General features: G+C 35.9%; 1 protein-coding gene across 1 annotated transcript in view; it reads right to left on the bottom strand.

Moving 5' to 3' along the window:
- The window catches only part of camk1da (calcium/calmodulin-dependent protein kinase 1Da), a 45,630-nt gene that overhangs the window by 4,067 nt on the left and 22,707 nt on the right, over positions 1-18,856 (bottom strand). Inside the window, exons 2-6 of the mRNA XM_059510787.1 lie at positions 13,636-13,767; positions 9,690-9,764; positions 5,608-5,746; positions 5,399-5,525; positions 2,752-2,827 (exon numbers count right to left, since the gene is read on the bottom strand). Of these exons, the coding sequence (XP_059366770.1) occupies positions 2,752-2,827; positions 5,399-5,525; positions 5,608-5,746; positions 9,690-9,764; positions 13,636-13,767 (549 nt within the window). The remainder of the gene's footprint in view (positions 1-2,751; positions 2,828-5,398; positions 5,526-5,607; positions 5,747-9,689; positions 9,765-13,635; positions 13,768-18,856) is intronic.

Raw genomic sequence — 18,856 nt, 5'->3', positions numbered from 1 at the left:
ACATCTCTTGGAATGTTTTTCTCCTCCCATCATCAAAGCCATTGAAATACCTTTCCTCATGGGGGACGGAGGCAGTGGGGGAGAAAGGGATGGTAATTTTCTGCCTGATTTCGACCCCATTAGCTTTGTGTTTTTCTCTCTTCTCGTTGGGTTAGCTAATCAGACGCTAAGAGAATTAGCTATGGTTTCGGCCGGCTGTCACTGTAATATTCACACCTGAGAGGAGGCCATCCATCCATGAGATCTGACTCCAAGCTCTAGCGGACAGCTGGCTCCGAGGAAGAGGACGGGCAGAGGCCCTTGTGTGTAAACAGTTCTTTTAGTATTATTTTTATACATATTAATATTCTGAATTTGCTTTAATTTTTAGATTTTCATGTTTTTAATTTCATGTTTTTTGTCAACTTTCATTTATTTATTTTTACAAATATTTAGCTTAAGTTTTAGTCATTTTAGAACTTCAACTTAAAATTAAGTTGGCAGATAAGTCAACTTAATTTTATATTTAAGATCTTTAAGTTTTTAGTTTATTTCAGCTTTACATCATTTAATTAAGCTTTTAATAGTCAAATCATAGTTTTGGATTTAGTTAGCAAAAACAACACTGACACACTCGTGTCATGTACAAACTTAGCTTAAATCAACGTAAAATGTAAATGTACTTTTATACACATTTCTGTTCTTACTGATTCAAAATGTAATAAAATGCTTCACTTACAAAAACAACATCTCCTATCCAGCACTTTTTCATATAGAGACCACTTTTCAGGATCCAATCAATTCCTAATGGATAAAGTCCTGCCCTACATTTTTCTCTTCTTGTTTAAAAAATTATTTCTGAAAATGTATTAAACAGCAGATAAAAACATCCCAATAATCCAAAACATGACTCCAGTACATCAATGTCATGTGATGCCAAAGGCTGTTTTTGTAAGAATGAAATCTATCATTAAGGCATTTAAATTTTTAACCATCACTTCTTCCAGTTAAAAAGTTCATCCTATGTTGTCTTCTCACATCAAAATCCACTGATATATTTATTTAAAACAGTTTTTGATTGTAAATGTTTTGTGCATATTTCTCTCCTGATTCACGTGAGGAGAAGAAGGTGAAATGAAAATATCGCAGTATTATGGCTAGAGGATTTGTGTTTTAGCTGAAAGTTTGAAGTTAAAATGCCTTGATGGATTTATTTTTTACAAACACGCAGCTTTTCACTTCACAAGATGTTATTTGGATTCTGACGGCACCCATTCACTGCAGAGGATCCAATGGTGAGCAAGTGATGTAATGCTGCATTTCTCACCTACATCTTGGAAGGCATGAGAGAGTACCTTTTTAGTACATTTTTATTTTTGGCTGAACTTTTTTTTTTAATCACATATATTACATTATGGGAGTTAAACATTTCAAAAGTAAGTTAACGTTAACCTGTGCAGAAGTAAACATTGTAAACAAACTCAACCATAAACATGTGAATATTTGGGATCAGGACAGCTGTGAGTGGGAGTGATGGGAAGGACAGCTTCAGCAGTTTGTTGACAGACAGTGTGAGTGTTTGTGTTGGCGCAGGAGTCGTCCCAGAGCAGCCGGGATCCAAAGACCAAAACAAAAGACAATTGACTCAGATGTATACAGAGAACTGCAGCAGATTAAGATATGAGAAGGTGATGAGGCACTTGTTTTTATGTTGATTTGTCTCCGCTCAGTAAAATGCTAATTCACAGACAGAGAAGCACAGATGGCCACAGCTCATGTGAAATGTACAGCTTTTATGACACACTCTCAGTATCCTAATGAACATTCCCACACTAAGAAATAGAAGAAAACATTCAGAGGGAGAAAAAGAAGGTGAAATGAAAATATCACAGTGGTATCGCAACGATTTGTTTTTGGGACAATGTACTTTTAGTGTAAGGAATATTCCATTTATAGGCTTTTTAATAGCTTGTAAAATTATATTAAGAAATGTCATATTATGTCATACTATAGACTCTTCAGGTTAGAGCCAATAAGTTTGGTTCTTCATCTTGAATCAGTTCAAACCATCTGATATATATATATATATACACATATATATTAGTTTAGATAAATACTATTTTTATCCATGTTTTTTAGATATTAAAGTGTATGTACTATAATATGGGCAAATATATGGGAAACATGGAGAACATTTTGAAAATCCTGTTGTTTATCAATTGTTATATTGTTTAAAATCTAAATATCTGTTGTGTTCATTTAGTGAAAAACTACCAAAAGATAACTATTTTAATATAAAACCATTATAATATTATGTAAATATTTAAATCTTTTTTTGCCAAATCACCCTGCCCTGTTAAGTAAAAAAACATGTTATATAAAAATTTATATCAGTACCATGGCATTAGCATCTCATACCATCATCATGTACCATGGTAACACCGCAGTGTTTATTGGTAAGAAAGCATTCCCATCTGCTGAGGAACCAGAGAAAGTCAAGAAAGCTTCCATTAACATCAACATCTGAAATATTTACTCTCTCTTTTCTGTTTTATGAACTTAGTCAAACTGCACCACAACAATAAGCCCATATAAGGAGCCTGAGTAAAGTCGGGCACAACATCTGTAGCTCATCTGGAGAGATAGGTCATTTACTCCGTGGTCCAGTGACACTGCAAACGTTTTCTTCTTCTGAAAGATTCATTCAAACCTTAGCTGAAGGTTTCCTCAGCTTATAAATGAAAGGATGAGTGTGGGATTGTGGGTACTCACAGGATGTAGGCAATGACCCCAATAGACCAGCAGTCCACAGCTTTACTGTATGGCTTCTGAGCGAGAACCTCTGGAGCTGAGAAGAGAGAAAGAATCAGATCAGGTCAGATTGAGACAAATCATATCAATCCTATCTGCCACTGACTTTCTGTCTTTTTCGACCATCTTGCAACTATATAAAATCAATGTCTTGAACATGTTCTTGTTTGTATATTATATATATATGAGTGCAGGAGTCTGGGAAAGCAGACAACCATGAAAATCATGAAGGGGCACTCAATTCACCATCTTTTTGAGACACACACCTTCACGCACCCTCACATACTCATAATCCTGTTATACTCCAGGAAGTTGAGGCTCCTGAGTCCTTATAATTTATTCTGCTTTTTCCTCCATTTTCTGGCTCTAGACTTTTTCTTCCTCCCTTCAGGAAACAGGCTTTCACTCACGACACAAAAGCTTTGGTTCTGTGGTTTAGAGCTTCAACTTATCTCAGAGTCGCCTTTTGTGTTTGCATGCCGGACTTTTCTGTTACTCATGAAAGCTGTGTTTGAAAAGCCCTTGAAATGAAACAGGCCCATTTCCATCAGAAGTGATAGAAACTGTGACCTTTAAAAAAACAGCTCTTAAAAACACACACAGGTAGCAGAGATGAGAAAGCTACTTTGAACCTGTAGCTTGCTTGGCTACAAGTGATGCATAATTCATAAAACACTTCAACCAAAGAGAAGCTACTCCTTGAAAAAATTAGCTGCATTGAAGCTATTTACAAGGGCAATATATTAGAAAAAAATTTAAATATCTGAAACAAAATACAAGGATGTAAATTAGGGTTGTGTTATGTATTAAGTATTCATAATACATTTACTATTATTTAGCTGGTATTGAGCAACATTGTGAATTTCATATTTTATTTTGCAATCAAGTAAAAAAATTCCACTCAAGAATTTGACCGTGTTCTGGTATAAAAGTCAGTAGGTAAACTTCACTTAAGTTGGAAGGTTTGATTCATTTCTGTAAATCAGTTTAAAGGTTTCATTGCATAAAATCAAAACTCTGATTCAGTCCACTGTGTGACTAAATATCATTTCTAATGTACTAGTCAAATAACGGTTTAATTTGAATGATTTCAAATGATCTTAAGAGTAAATACATAAACACTGAGTAGATATATGTATATATACTGATACTGTACCATTGAAAGGATAAAATCTCAGTTATGATGACTACAACAAATTCAAACACATAATGATAAAATAATACACCAATTTAATAATAAAACAAACTAAAAACATGAATTAATTAATATTAAGTATTTAAATTTCGCAATTCTGAAAACAGTTCTTTCTTCTCAGAAGTGCGAATTATATATTTTGCAATTTGTGAAAATCTTTCAATTCTGACTTTATATTCTGAAGCCTGAATTTCTTTTTAGTCATGCTAATTAGAAAGTGTCGTGTCTACAAGAACACAAACACATACATACCGCATTAGGTCATGTGAGCTTCTTTTACAGTTTAATTCAGGGATGTGCAAACAAAACCTGCTTCAGTTCATCTCCCTATGAAAACTAAACAGTTCATTCCTGTCCCAGGACTGCAGGAATGGAAGTTTTCCAAGACGGGCTATTTTGAGGATATGATCAATATAATCCCATCATCACATCTGAAGTGCTTACTAAAGAGATGTGTGTGCATGAGGAAGACGGTGAGGCAAAAATAGGGAGAAAAATGAGGAAAACGATGACAGTGGATGATCCTTAAATTTGATTGGAAGAGCTTGGTGTGAGGTTGTTACCATTTAAAGACAAAAAGAGGGCATTCCAGACGCACACACTCATACAAACACACACTGAATGCATGCCTGCGTGCTGCTCTCATTCAGCTCTAGTGTTTCCATTGAGGAGAAAGCTCACACACAGCACCGTCTGATCCCGGTCCAGGATGCAACTGGTTGCAGACTCGTTTTATAGCTGCCACAGTGCCGTTTAAACACCGTTACCATGGAAACTTGCCCATAAAGACTGCCTTAAACACACATGCATGAAGAGGCATGTAGGAAACTCAACACAAGTGAGATTCAAACCATAGTGACTTTATATGGTTTAGTTACGGTGTGTGAAGGACCTACAAGAGGAGATATTTCCATCATGATCTTATTCATTTTGACTTTACAGTTACTACACAAGTGAAATGGGTTTCGGCCATTTCTTAAGCTTGTTTAATGGGTAATGCTCTACAATAAGGTTTAATTTGTTAAAAATGCATTAAGTTACAACGATTTTAATAGCAAAATATCTGACCACATAATAAAAGAGTTACCTTTCTAATTCAATAATTTCTAAACTGAATATTGTATCCAGCTGTGTGTTTATTTCACATACAGCATCACATACAGCCATGTTGGCTCAAGAATGTAGCAGTCGCTCTAATCGCAGGGGAAAAGCAGGCGACTCTGAGGCAGTTCTGTCAGTATGAGATAAGAATAAGCTTCAAGTGCAGGGCGCACATAAATGAACCGACACATGCATCCCATATAGTCACTCCTCAATAGCTAAAATATACACATTTGTATATACAGTATATGAACATCTACAATAGACAAAAATCATAAAGATCTCAATCAATCTTTCTTTCTAAACTCTTACCCACGTATCCTGGCGTTCCGCAGGCAGTGGACATGACATCTCCTGTCCCCTCCATCTTAGACAAACCGAAATCACTAATCATGATCTTTGAGCCATCTTGAGGGTTGAAATATAGCAGATTCTCTGGCTGAAGAGAGAAAATGCACTCCTATTAAAATCAAACGTATCAAACCAGAGCTGAACTGTGAATGTGGGTGTGTTTTGTTCACCTTTAGATCTCTGTGTACGATTCCCATACTGTGGAGGTAGTTTACAGCATCTAGCACTTGTCTGATAAGTGTACTGGCATCTTTCTCCGTGTAGAAACCTTTCTCCACGATCCGGTCAAACAACTCGCCTCCAGACACACTGCAAATAGACAGAAAGTGAGAGAGAGACCACAACAAAGAGCAGAGAGACCACTAAAAAACAAATTCCATATTAAAATATACATTTAAATGTTTAGTTACATATGAAAAATACTAGCAGAAATGTGTGTCCTAATATACAGCACAGTTGCAGGGCTGTAATTGATGTGAACTCCCCTGTAGGGGGTGCTGCATGTCGACTCGGATCAGAGAAACCCATCACAGTGCAACTGATCTGAATACATGGGGGAAAAGACTTTATCTCGTCCTTGTAAGTGCAGAGACCAAGCCATCACACAATGGAGCCTCGGCAAAGAACTCAATGACGTTTGGCCTCTTGATCTCCTACGCCTGCATTAGCTAGTCATTTTTATGTAAATGAAAACTCTACTACATGCAATTAGGCAAATTTAAGCTCAAAGCTGGAGAGTTTAGACGTGCAGCTTTTCAGAGCACATTAATGCTGCTTATTAAAGTCGGAGGATGGACTTGGGGTGGTCTGAGCAGGGGTTGTTTTCAAACTACTAAGACTATAGCACCCCCTTCTGGATGGAGATACACTCGCTTTTGTTCATAGTCTTTATAGTGATTGACTTAAAAAATGGATGCATTGCCCATTGATGCATATAGGCACACAAAATATACATAATATAACTCTTAAAATTGCAGCCTAATTTATCTTTTGTTTTGATCTATATGTAGGCCGCAGTTGAAACAAACATTAATGTGCAAAATTGTCCATGAAAACCAATTTCTGATGAAAATCAAGTTGATCTACCCATTAGAAATGGCTCCTTAAGGTAGCAAATGTACATTTGAACATTGATGAAGCAGCAGTTTTAGAGACCATTTTGACTGCACTCTTAAAAATAAAATTCTTTATTTGCATTGATGGTTATATAAAGAACTTTCCATATGACAAAAAGTTTCTTTATAATGGAAACAGGTTCTTCGGACTATTAAATGTTCTCTTTTTCTTTCTTCTTTTAAGAACTGTTCTCTAAAAGGTTCTTTGGGCAACCAAAAATGGTGGTTCTACAATATCATTGCAAAAAGGATGCCTATTGGAACCTTTATTTTTAAGAGTGCATGTAGGATTATTTCTTATTTTTACAAAGTACTCCTGCAGCCAGTCTTACTATTTACAATATATATTCCTTCAATGCACACTGCTTATTTCATTTCCAAGCTTTATTGACTCCTGCCAGTGAGAGTTATGATTATATGGACCTTTGCAGGGAAGGAAACCATAGAGACCTCTTGGACTTTAATTGTACACTCCTTCTTTACATCCTCATAATGCACCATTTCAGTTGTAGTCAATGGATTTACAGCGCTCTCTGCTGCAGTATGCAGACGCCCTTGAGCCGTCCCTTTCTTTCTGTCCTCATATAGTCCTCATTTCTCTCGTTCCACTGCCGTAAATCGTGTCATACTGTGCAGCAGTGCCTCAGGATCTAACATGCATGAAGAAAACAGTCCATATCTGATTGAATCACACTTGCACACACACTTATGTGAAGAGTGAATTATGAAAAGAGTTTCTAAACGGCATCTGTGAGATCATACAGAAAGCAGATTGGTACTGTTTAAATATTCATCGCAACACCATATGCCAAAATGTTCTTCATGTTTCTCTCAGTAACACACACACACACACACTTGGCACAACCTATTAACAGGGAAAAGAGGGGCAGGCTCCCGGCCAACTATCAAATTAACACTCTGGAATTCAAATTCTAATGCGGTTTCCAGGGGCGAGATGAGGACGGAAAATAAATGTTTGTTTCCTCTAATCCGCCTAACTTCCCTCTCGTCTCCGCATCATCAGCATTTATAGTTGAAATGAAATCAGAATTGACCTCGTTTATGCTGTTGTCTTCGTAATCTCTCATGAAAATGTAATAACAGGCTCCGTCCCTGAACTGAATTTCCTTTTGGCTGACGTCAGCAACCCCTCGCCTGCAACCACCTGTCATAGAAACCACTTTACACGATCATGTCAATTCCCGATGCATAAAGTACTGTTGTCCATGCACTCACTTTTCTTATTTACATATATGGACACAATCATTTGAGTTTTCGAATACACAATCCACAGGGAAGCAACATCATAAATGACCTCTATGTGAAGATTATTCCAGGATCAATACAAGTCAAGTTAATCTACAGCATAATGTTGATCAGCACAAAAAACTATTTGAATTCATGCCTCTTTTATTTAATAAATAAATAATTAAAAGCTGAGTTACAGTTAAGCACTTACAATGGAAGTGTTAAAATACTCACAAGATGTAACTAATATGCACGTTAACATGGTTTTATATGAATATGAACCATTTCTGTGTCAAGTTGTATCTAATTGTACGGTTCATATGACAATGTAACACCTAAATTGACTTTATTTAGCTCAAATAATATACAAATTGAAACAGAATAACTAATTTATAACTTGGAAATATACTACTGTTTAAAAAAAAGTTTATATTCACCATGTCTTCATTTATTTCATCACAGATACAGCAAAAACAATATTAATGTCAAATATTATTTTTATAATTTAGAATAAATGTTTTCTTATTGTATATATTTTAAAATGCAATTTATTCCTGGGATGCACAGCTGAATTTTCAGTGTCGCATGATCCTTTAGAAATCAGTCTAATATGCTGATTTGCTGCTCAAAAACCATATCTGATTGTCAATGCTGAAAAAAGTTGTGCTGCTTTTGCTTTGGCTTTTGTGCAGTTGTGCTATTTTTGTGGAAACTGATACTCAAAAGAACAGCATTTATTTGAAATGCGAATCTTTCGCAACATTACACGTATTTAATGACACTTTTGATGCATGAATTAAAATATTAATTTTATTTTTACATTTTTTTATGCCATTTCATTAGCTAACATGCATTGGTAATAACAAAATTGAACATGCTCTGAAAACACGTACACTGCTCTGATGCAGTAAATTGTCTTTCAGTCTATATTTATTTAATAGCAAGAATTCAAATGCATATGATACACACACTACATGCTCCCCTTACATTACGTTGTGTGTGTGTTATTGCAGTGCTGGACAGACATGCACATTCTGCTACCCATCACCGATGTTACGCAACGCTTCTACGTCAGCAAGCATACAGCAGCGCTCAGCCAACTCACCAGAATGCCACCCTCTCTCTTCCTCTCTATCCGGATCTACATTCTTCATCTTCCAGTTCACTGTGATCTGGGCCGTGGCCCACCATGTCATCCTTTTTCTTATCGCTTTACAGATTCATTTTTTGTGCATTCATGTGTCAGAACATTAAGCTCATCGAAACAGAGCTGAAGTGAAGGACGGTACAGAAGTCACTTTAATACTTGAGCAAGAGGTCAGACTGTCAACTGCTGTTTAATCAAACACAAAATACAGTGTTTTTAAGCGCAGAAACGTCTGAAGATTACATAAAGATGAGCAACAGAGCTGTCTGTCAAGGTTTCTTGTGGTAATTTAGTTTTACATTATCACTTTCCAACTTCTCTTTGACCTCCGTTATGATGGGCTAACCTCTTCGCATTGGAAATGAGTTAGCGATGCCCCCGCTGGGTTGCTGAATACTAATAAGGAGAAGACGATGTGGGCGGTATTAGTGTATGTTAAAGTCATAGTTCATTTAGTTCTGAAATGGCTAAAAATCATGGACCACAGACACCATCAAAAGGGACAGTAAAGACATTTGATATTTCAAAAGATTTCTGTTTCAAATAAATGAAATACGTATTCATCAAAGAATCCTGAAAAAAATAGTATCATGGTTTCCACAACATCTTACCCACTCCAAATGTTTGTACATACACAAGCAAATAACTGGGTATTTATTTGTTAAAATGTCCATAGAATGAACAGGAAGTCATGAGCACATTGTGCATTGTGGGTAACTGTGTAAGCGTCGAACATACTCACAGCTGCATTATTAGGTAGAGGTGATTGGAGCTTTCATAGATGTCCTCCAACGCCACTATGTTCTCATGTTTAATTCTGCAAAAACAAAATGCATAAAGATTATTTAAATGCACAGATATGTATTATAACAATGTTTATCTTTTCATCTGAATGGAAACATGGCATAAAAATTGTGTTTTTGTGAATATTCATGTATACTGTTTTCATATGGTGTAAAACAGTTACAAATTTGATAAATTGCAAAAAAGTACATTCAAATTTAATTAATTATTTATCATATGTATATATATATAATAAAACTTTGTGAAAGCAGGCTCAGCTATAATTGCAATGTAAAAAATATGCATTTAGCGTTTATTTTTATGCAAGTGTTTGCTGCAATCTGGCTCGCTTTGCCTCTGGGTTTTTTTTTAGGTAGTTAATTTAACAGCGTGGAACATTCTGGATCTTCTCATAAGCATGTGAATACTTCAGTGGTGCACATTTCCATAAACCCATAACATTTTAATTTAATTTACATTTGTATCGATATACAGTATATTGTCATGTGCCAAAACAAATGACTAAATGGCTTTTGAAGACTCTAAAGCATTTAGATTTACAGCTAGTCTAATTGTCATCTAATGGATGCTATTAGGGTGCCTGCTTTAAAAAGTAGCGTTTTCATCTCTATCATATCAACTGGCAATATTTTTTTCATTTATTTTGTTTTTCTTCTCCCCTCCTTCCCTGCAGTGAACATCTCTCTCTTCTCTCGTCATGGTAACACAGTCACGGCGGCTGTGTGTATACACATTAGCGTTGCATTTTAAGTGAATTCTGATCAGCGAGTCCAACTGGCACATGATAACAGGCCAGGCAATGACGCAAGTGAGTGGACAATAACAAGACGCACGCGCACACACTCGCTCATAATGGACATCAACGAGTACAGATAATACATTTGTACCCCCCTCCCCAACTCAGTTTCCTATAATTAACTCTCTTTGTACATGCATCTGTTCAGAAAAGGTTGATCCCTACAGGTAAGGGGCAATCATCTCAGAAACGCCCCTTTCATTGGTGCTCACCGCTGTCTGAGCCCGAATAAAACAGAAAAAGGTTTCAGTTCAGAGAAGTGCAAAATAAAAGACTGCAGTAAAACGCCTCCTAGCAGCCAGCAGGTGTTCGTTTTTGTCAGAAATGCTCCTTGTATTGTAGTTTATTATATAAAAGAGTTACTGAGGAATGGATAAATCTTAGAGTGATTCATTTAGTGGTTTCATTGAGTGGTTTCATATCGATTCACGATTCAATGAACTGAGAGTCACCTCTGATGCAGCATATTAAAACATTAGCTTTGGTAACAAATGAATTAACAAAGACATGCTCTGCTTTTTCTTCTCAAACAAAACCTGTAGGTCGATTTGCCCTTTGACGTATTGATTTTTCAAAACTGATTATGGAAAACCTGTCTGCTGGAGGATTACAAAGCCATTCAATGGCTTAATATCCCTCTTTGATGCGTTCGCTGCTTCTTCCCTCTGTCTGTTTCTCTCTCTCTTTCTCCTTCAGCAGTGAGTGGGCAGAAGCTGTAGCACGACTCATTCGCTGCCTCTGAAACCATCTTCTCTTTTGATTCAAGAGGAAAAAGCACTTAGGAATGGGGTGAAAGCAGAACAAGGAACAAAAAAAACACTCTCTTTTCCATTATTTCACAAAAAAACACAGCTGAGTGCCAATAAAAAGAAATCATTTAGCAATAAAAAAGGTAGAATGACTAGCTATTTACTGCTGAAAGCTGCATCTCGCTTTCTTTTGTGCCAGGTGCTTTTAAGTTATAAGTGATTCACTTCAGCATTCACATTATCTGATGTGGAGTGAGACTCATAAAGAAAATACACAAGTTCAGACTATGCCTTATGCAGCTTTTTCACTTTTAGAGTGGACTAAAACATTTATGACTGGAAACTTCACATCACGCCTGATTAGAACCCACTTATATCTCGTGAGCTAAGAAAGAGCAGCTTTTGAGCAATAAAATTTCCCTCTGGGTTAGCAAGTCCCGTGTCTGGAAAAATCGAATTGACTTAAGTATTTAAACATAACATTAGTCAGTTAGGCAGCATGACTCTGAGGCATGCTGGGAGAGTGCGCTAGTGATTCTCTGCGGGTATTGCAAAGATTAAACTCTAACCTATGAGAGCATCTCATTATCTCACTTGTAGATGTGAAGGAAATATCTTCCACATATGCAGGCAAGACAAACAGACAATTAGGAAACGAACACACTCTTGTTCGTTGGCTTGTGTGTGTGCACTTACTCTATCTAATTACAGGCCTATGGCATCACCCAGGAGATGTCAGACAAGCTGTCAATCATGGGAGACCAAGACTTGAAGGACAAAACTGTGTCTGATCTAGAGGATACATTCGCTGTGACAACAGAAGCCCATGTCAGAACCAGAGGCAGCCTTTCCTGATGAGTCTCAGGGGAAACACCCGTCACACACCATATGTCACACACACCGAACACACCTGCTTTCATTTGCACCGACAGTGGGAAAATACCTGAGAAATGTGTTAAGCTTGTTGCTTGTATGTGAGAGGATGTTTTGCTTTGCTTTCTTTGAGCTAGAATGGGCAAATTACAGTGATAAAATTCAGAAATAAAGAGAATATTAAACGTAGAGACATCTAACATTCAGACATACTCTCTAATGTATTTGTAATATGAACTTTTAATGGGCCATGCATTAATTTAACTTCTATAAAAATATTATTTTGGAATGCATTATTTTGAAAGAGCATGTCAAGATAAACTGAAGTGACTTTAACATGACATTCAAAACTTATATTTATAACATATTTTTTAAAAATGATTGGCCTTCAGTTTTTAATTTATGTAAATATAACCAATTTAAATATCTAATAAAGGTAAAGCTGATGTTGTGTCCATGTCAAGTCATGGAGGAACACTTCATGAATATCAATTAGGTCAAGGGACTGAAAAGCGTAAAACTGCCTGGCAATGTCAACACGGGCTAATTAATATTCATGAGGGAGTCTTTGTGATGGCACAGCTACATTTTCAGAATCATTACTCCAGTTCATTCTAATATGCTGATTTGATGCTCAAGAAACATTTATTTTTATTATCAACGTTTAAAACCATTGTACTGCTTAATATTTTTTGTGGAAGTATTTTTTTTATGATTTCTGCATAGAAACATTATAAATGTATTCACTGTCACTTTTGAATAATTTAATGCATCCTAGCTGAAAAAATGTATTAATATGTAATAAAAAATTTTTTTAAAACAGCTGATGCCAAACCTTTGAAAGGCAGTGTGTGATTGGACTAAAACTGGATGAATTATGCTTATGATTATGATTATTATTTTATAAAAAATATTTTTACATATTATTGAATTTGATCCCAAAATTATATCAAAATATTAATCAATTTAATGCATCCTTGTTGAATAAAAGTATTCATTTCTTTAAAAATTTAAATCTTACAGACCCCAAACTTTTGAAAAGCAGTGTGTTATTGCACTAAAATCGGTTGAAATCACAGATTTTTTTATTTTATTTTTTTAACATTCTTTTACATAAAATGGGATTTATTCCAAAAAGATTTAATCTACTTCTCTCTGTGCAGACTATCTTTTGATACTAATAGGAAGCAAACCATATATAGTGTGCATTCAGTATGCAGTAAGCATGCACTCATTTTCCATTCCAAGCCTCTGTCCACACTCACGGACACGGTTCACGGAGAGAGAACATCTGAGGGAGCTTCCCTACTGTAACTGGTAGAGGGCACCGCAGTTACCAAGGTAACTGGAGGTCAAACCTCAAGCAAACAAGCTCCTATCAATTGACAAACTGAGAGAATGAGTGTGGAAGAGAGGGGTGATGCTGTTGCCATGGGTACAGGTGTGGTACGGGAAATGGAACTCACTTGCGTAGAACGGCAATCTCATTCTCGATGCTGCTCTCCTTCCCCTTCAGCGCTTTTTTAGGGATGCACTTCACAGCAAACATCTTTCCCGTGGACCTCTTCTCTGCCAGGACCACCTCTGAGAACGCACCCCTTTAAAAGAGAGCGAGAAAAAAGAGGGTTTATGGCTTCATTTATGATAGAAGGGCTGCGAAATACTGATGGTGTGCTACAGGTTAATGCATGCAGCTGAACGTAATCAATTGATTCAACCAAAAAATGAAATATTAGTGTTGTCAAACATTGATATCATGTTTTTGGACCATGTAAATATGATGGTAGTCTTTTTCTATGAATATAGTAATCATTATATACCATACTGTATTTTAAAATATGAGGTTACTATCCAAAACTTTAACAGTAATTTTATAAAAATGCATATAAATTTAACTGATCCAAGACTTCTGGGCCACAGTGTTTTTATAGTGAAGTCAAATCACCTTAATTAATTTACCATTTCATACAATGCAGATTTTTATATACAGGTGTTTCAAAGCAGCATTACAGCATTAAACAGGAAAATATGAAACAAATTCAAGTTATGCTGTAAAGCAGCACTGAAAAACTATAGTATCATTATTTTATAAGTCAGCTCATTGTTGGTTCAGTTCAATAACTGTGTAAAATTAATTATGAAACCAGTTCAGTTTAGCTATAGGCATTTCCTCAGAAGACAATAATGTTATTATTCTGTGTTAAATTCAGTTAATTAATGTGTTGATGTTGTAAAATTCATCAATTATGAAACAAATTAAATTCAGCTATTCTGATTCCTTCCTAACTGACATTTTACAACATTAGCATGTTATAACTGAATTGAATCAACAATGAACAATCTCCCTGAGTGTTTCAAAATTCATCAATTGTGAAACAAATTTGATTCATATATAAACATCTGTACAGAAGACAACATTATAATTATTCAGTGAGTCAGTTCAATATTGATTCAGTTCTGTTCCGATTCAGTGGTTATTTGTTCAGATCTGATAAATTATGCAACATCGACGTGTGATTGAACTGAACTGAATCAACATTGAACCGATTCATTGAATGTTGCAAAACCCATCAGTTGTGAAAAAAAATTAGATTCAGCTGTAAGTACTGTATCCTACAGAAGACAGTAGTGTCGTTATTCAGCTTGAGTCAGGTCAATGTTAATTCAGTTCAGTTTAGTGTAAATGTTGCAAAATGCATCAATTACGAAACAAATTTCATTCCACTATAAAGTAGTTCTACAGAAGACTATAATCGATATTCAGCTTTTGAATGTAGCTCACTGTCCAGTCAGTCTCTGAAGCACTGAGTGTGATTAAGTAGTTTACAGGCATCAGCATCTACACACGGGTGCTAAAAGCCTTCTGTTGTCCTCTCTGCTCTCATACACTATTCAACAATGACCCTACAAACACACATATTTACAAACTAGATTTGCATTTCCCAGAGGAAACACCAGTGCTCGCAAGGCATCAGCAGAGTGGTGTTAAAGTTTTCTGTAAGTTCGCTAAAGTTATTGCCAGTGCCCTTGAGCAAGGAACAGAACCTCAGCTTACTCCAGGAGGCCTAAACCTGGAACAAGTGTACTGGATAACATTACTACTTGCATAATTATAGTATATTTTTTATTTCAACTGAAGTGCAGTGTAACGAGTCAGTCGAATCAGTTTACTCAACAACCATCTTGGTAACCCTTATTACCGCTATGTCTTAGGTAATGTACAAGTAAAGCTCTCTATTTGAATGAGGAAAAATCCTGAAACTGTTTGTCTAGAATTTTCTTCAATAGTATTTTATTCAGCAATAAAATCTGACAACGAGATCATAAATGTAGCTTCTTTAGCTCAAATATCATTAAAACTGTATTTTTCAGTCTGGTCCAGTACTGTTTTGTATCAGGGAAAAAAATACATATTTCCATATATCACAACATGTCCATGTACATGTACATGTAATATATTACAAATATTACAACATGGCCACAGTTAAAAAAAAACTAACCTGTTTGCACCTGTTAACGAGATGATCTGCCTTTTTAACAAGAAAGTGAGACTGAATTTTATTGGCCACTGTGATTTCTCCCATTCATTAATCTACGAGTGGTCCTCTTTCTTCCCTTGGTCTCTGATAGAGCTCACACGGCTAACACACCTGGAGCTTGAATACTGGTGCTTACTGAAAATGAGATCAGCATAAGGTTACTGACCTTTACTTTTTCATTTAAACTAAAACATATCCACCAGTTCTCAGAGTTCAGTTGAATTAATTAATGATTCACAATGTGTGTGTGTGTGTGTGTGTGTGTGTGTGTGTTTGTGTGTGTAGAGATGGGTGGCCGGAGATTTGAGAACACCCATTTGCTGATGAGGTCCCTGAGAAAATCCCCATCTCATCTGCCATCTGTCAGCACACGCAAAAGCTTTTAAAACACTGAGCAAAGAATTAGGGAATATTTGCTTAGGCAATCTCACACTGTTGCTATGCTGCTGCTGCTGCTGCTGTATACACCAAACACACTCTTCAGCATGACTGGACATGTGGCCACAGAGGCTTCCTGTTACCAAGTCACACACAAAATATATATAAATAACTATATATATATATATATATATATATATATATATATATATATATATATATATATATAGTTGCTTTTGTGTGCATGTAGTTCATCTTTCTGTTTCTTACAATGTTGATCAAGAACATATCTCAATACATATTTCGAAAATATTTTATAATTGGATATCATAGAACAAGATATGTTTTATCTCTCTTTCTGTCTCTCTCTCTCTATATATATATATATATAAAAAAAAAATATATATATATATACCTTTATGCCTTGCTACTTGCTTCTACTCTTGTGGACTTGGATCGGACAATGCTTTTTGTTCTGCCCTGTGTACTCTGTGCAACACTGTAGCCGTGTACCTGTAATTTTTGTCTTTTGATCTCGAAATGAAATATGACCCAGATGTGATTTTGTGAGATTGACTTGCTTAGCATTTTCTTTTTCGCTTCAATATGAATGTGTGTGTTTGAAGAAAGAATACTCTAAGATGGGATTAAATATACAGAACTGAGTATAGAAATAGTTTGCAAATGCCATCAACAACACACACACACACACACACTCTGCAGAATGAATCCCTGATTAAGTCTGTCATATTTTCTTAGCTCTGTTCAATGCAACATGAATCATAAGACATATTCAGGGTGGACTGCTAACAAGCATGGAGCCAAAATCAACTCCTCTAAGCTCCCCAGCAACAATCACCTCTATACTGCCTTTCACACAGCAAGGAAAGAGGTAGAATCAGAAAGAGAGCAAATGTTGAGGAGGACAGCATACTGTGATTGTACGGTCAATAAAACAGAGATGAAATAAAGGTGGGGGTCCTGATAAACCAATGCGGTCAATTTTGTGAGATTGTATTGATTTAGTAATTGTGCCCGATTAACAGAAGATTTTTAACCTACAGTAAGTAAATGTATAACCTTAATAATGAATAATGCACACCTCTCAGTTAATTTTAAGTACATATTGTGTAAATGTATAATTCATATTTATGCATTTATGTATTTAAATGTAGCAGTTTTGTGTACATTTTATTTGGTGTCATATAAATCACACTATTTTTACTGTAAAAGTGTTATTTTTGTATATTAGCTGAGAAATTATTAGTATTTTGAATCAGTTTTTATTTTGATATTTTATTATTACTATATATTATATTTTTTGTTTTATGTTGTTTTTGATTTGATTTGAGACTTTATTTCGAACATATAAAAAAAATACAATAAAAACTAATAAACAAAACAAAAACAATACGACACAGTACAAAACAATTTTAACTTATACATGTCTGAAAAGGAGCTGGAAGAAGCATAATCTTTAAGCATGTTTGGTGGCTTGATAATTAATAATGCACATCTCTAAGAGAATTCACATTTTTAATTTTTAATTACATTTTTTTTCCATTTTAGTTAAATCTTAAAGTAATGAAGATTTATATATATATATATATATATATACAAAACCCTGCTGCAAACCACTGTTCTCTAAATATTAGCGTCAACCACCAATTATAAGCTTATTCGAATTCCTAACACAGTTGTAATAGTGATGCAGTGCCTTTGCAAAGCACCATAAATGAAACTGTAATGAAAATGACACATCTCAAATTTAATGAAAATGAAAAATGGAAATGGAGATGGAGACAGGAAGCCAGGGAGGAAAGGAGGGGTGAGACGACAGGGAGCATGGCACGTAGCGGGAGAGCAAATCGTGATGAATGAAGGTTGAAGAGAAAATGTGAATGAATCCGCCAACATGCATAGCCACTTCAGCTGAACACACACACACACACACACGCACTCACTCCATAAATGACATTAATTTCAGGCCACAGGTGAGAGAACGACATGAGGTAGATTTATATGGTATGCGAGAGCCTCTACCTGTCAGATGTAATCAAGCATGTGTGTTTTTTATTGCCTGTGCACATGGCAGGCGTGTTGAGACAGGCTTGCCGACTCGTAATCAAACTAGATATAGCCAAACCAGCAAGACCACAAGCAAACACACAGACACACATATAAAACACCAGGCATATCATTTCTGTATCCAAAAGTGCAGCTGCAGAATGAAACCCCAGCAGCACTTATGATGTAATTTCTATTCGAGAGAGAGGGTAGCAAACAAGCGAGAAGAAAAATGAGTTTGTGTGTTTTGAAATGTGCTTCAATTTGTGCTTCTAAAACGAGGGCAGCGGCCCAGCTTGTGTCGAATCACTAGAATTTTGTCAGCAAGGCTCCACTGCCACTGTGATTTGTGTGGAAATAATGCTATGGAGTTTCCTGGTGCTATTTGTGTATGTATGTATGTGTGTGTTAGACCGCTGCTGAGGAAATTGTATGTCAATATGCATCGATAAGTGCTCATACGGGAGGGAACAGAGCCACTGTGACTGTCAGTCAATGATTCATGAGTGCGCAAACGTCGCACATCCTCGCTGGAAGGGTTTCTGCGCCGCTGCGTTCTCCTCTAGGGAACGGTTGACAAATTATACACATAACATCCACTTATTACTGCCTAAACTGGAGAGAGAAATAGACAGACAATGAGAGCTGGTTTAAAGAGGACAGGATTGAGTTACGATTAACACAGCCTCAATGAATGTTAATT

This window comes from Carassius carassius, chromosome 26 (assembly GCF_963082965.1).
Source record: "Carassius carassius chromosome 26, fCarCar2.1, whole genome shotgun sequence".
NCBI classification, from domain to species: domain Eukaryota; kingdom Metazoa; phylum Chordata; class Actinopteri; order Cypriniformes; family Cyprinidae; genus Carassius; species Carassius carassius.
The sequence above is the reverse complement of the archived record's forward strand: the minus strand, read 5'-3'. Positions and strand labels throughout refer to the sequence as shown.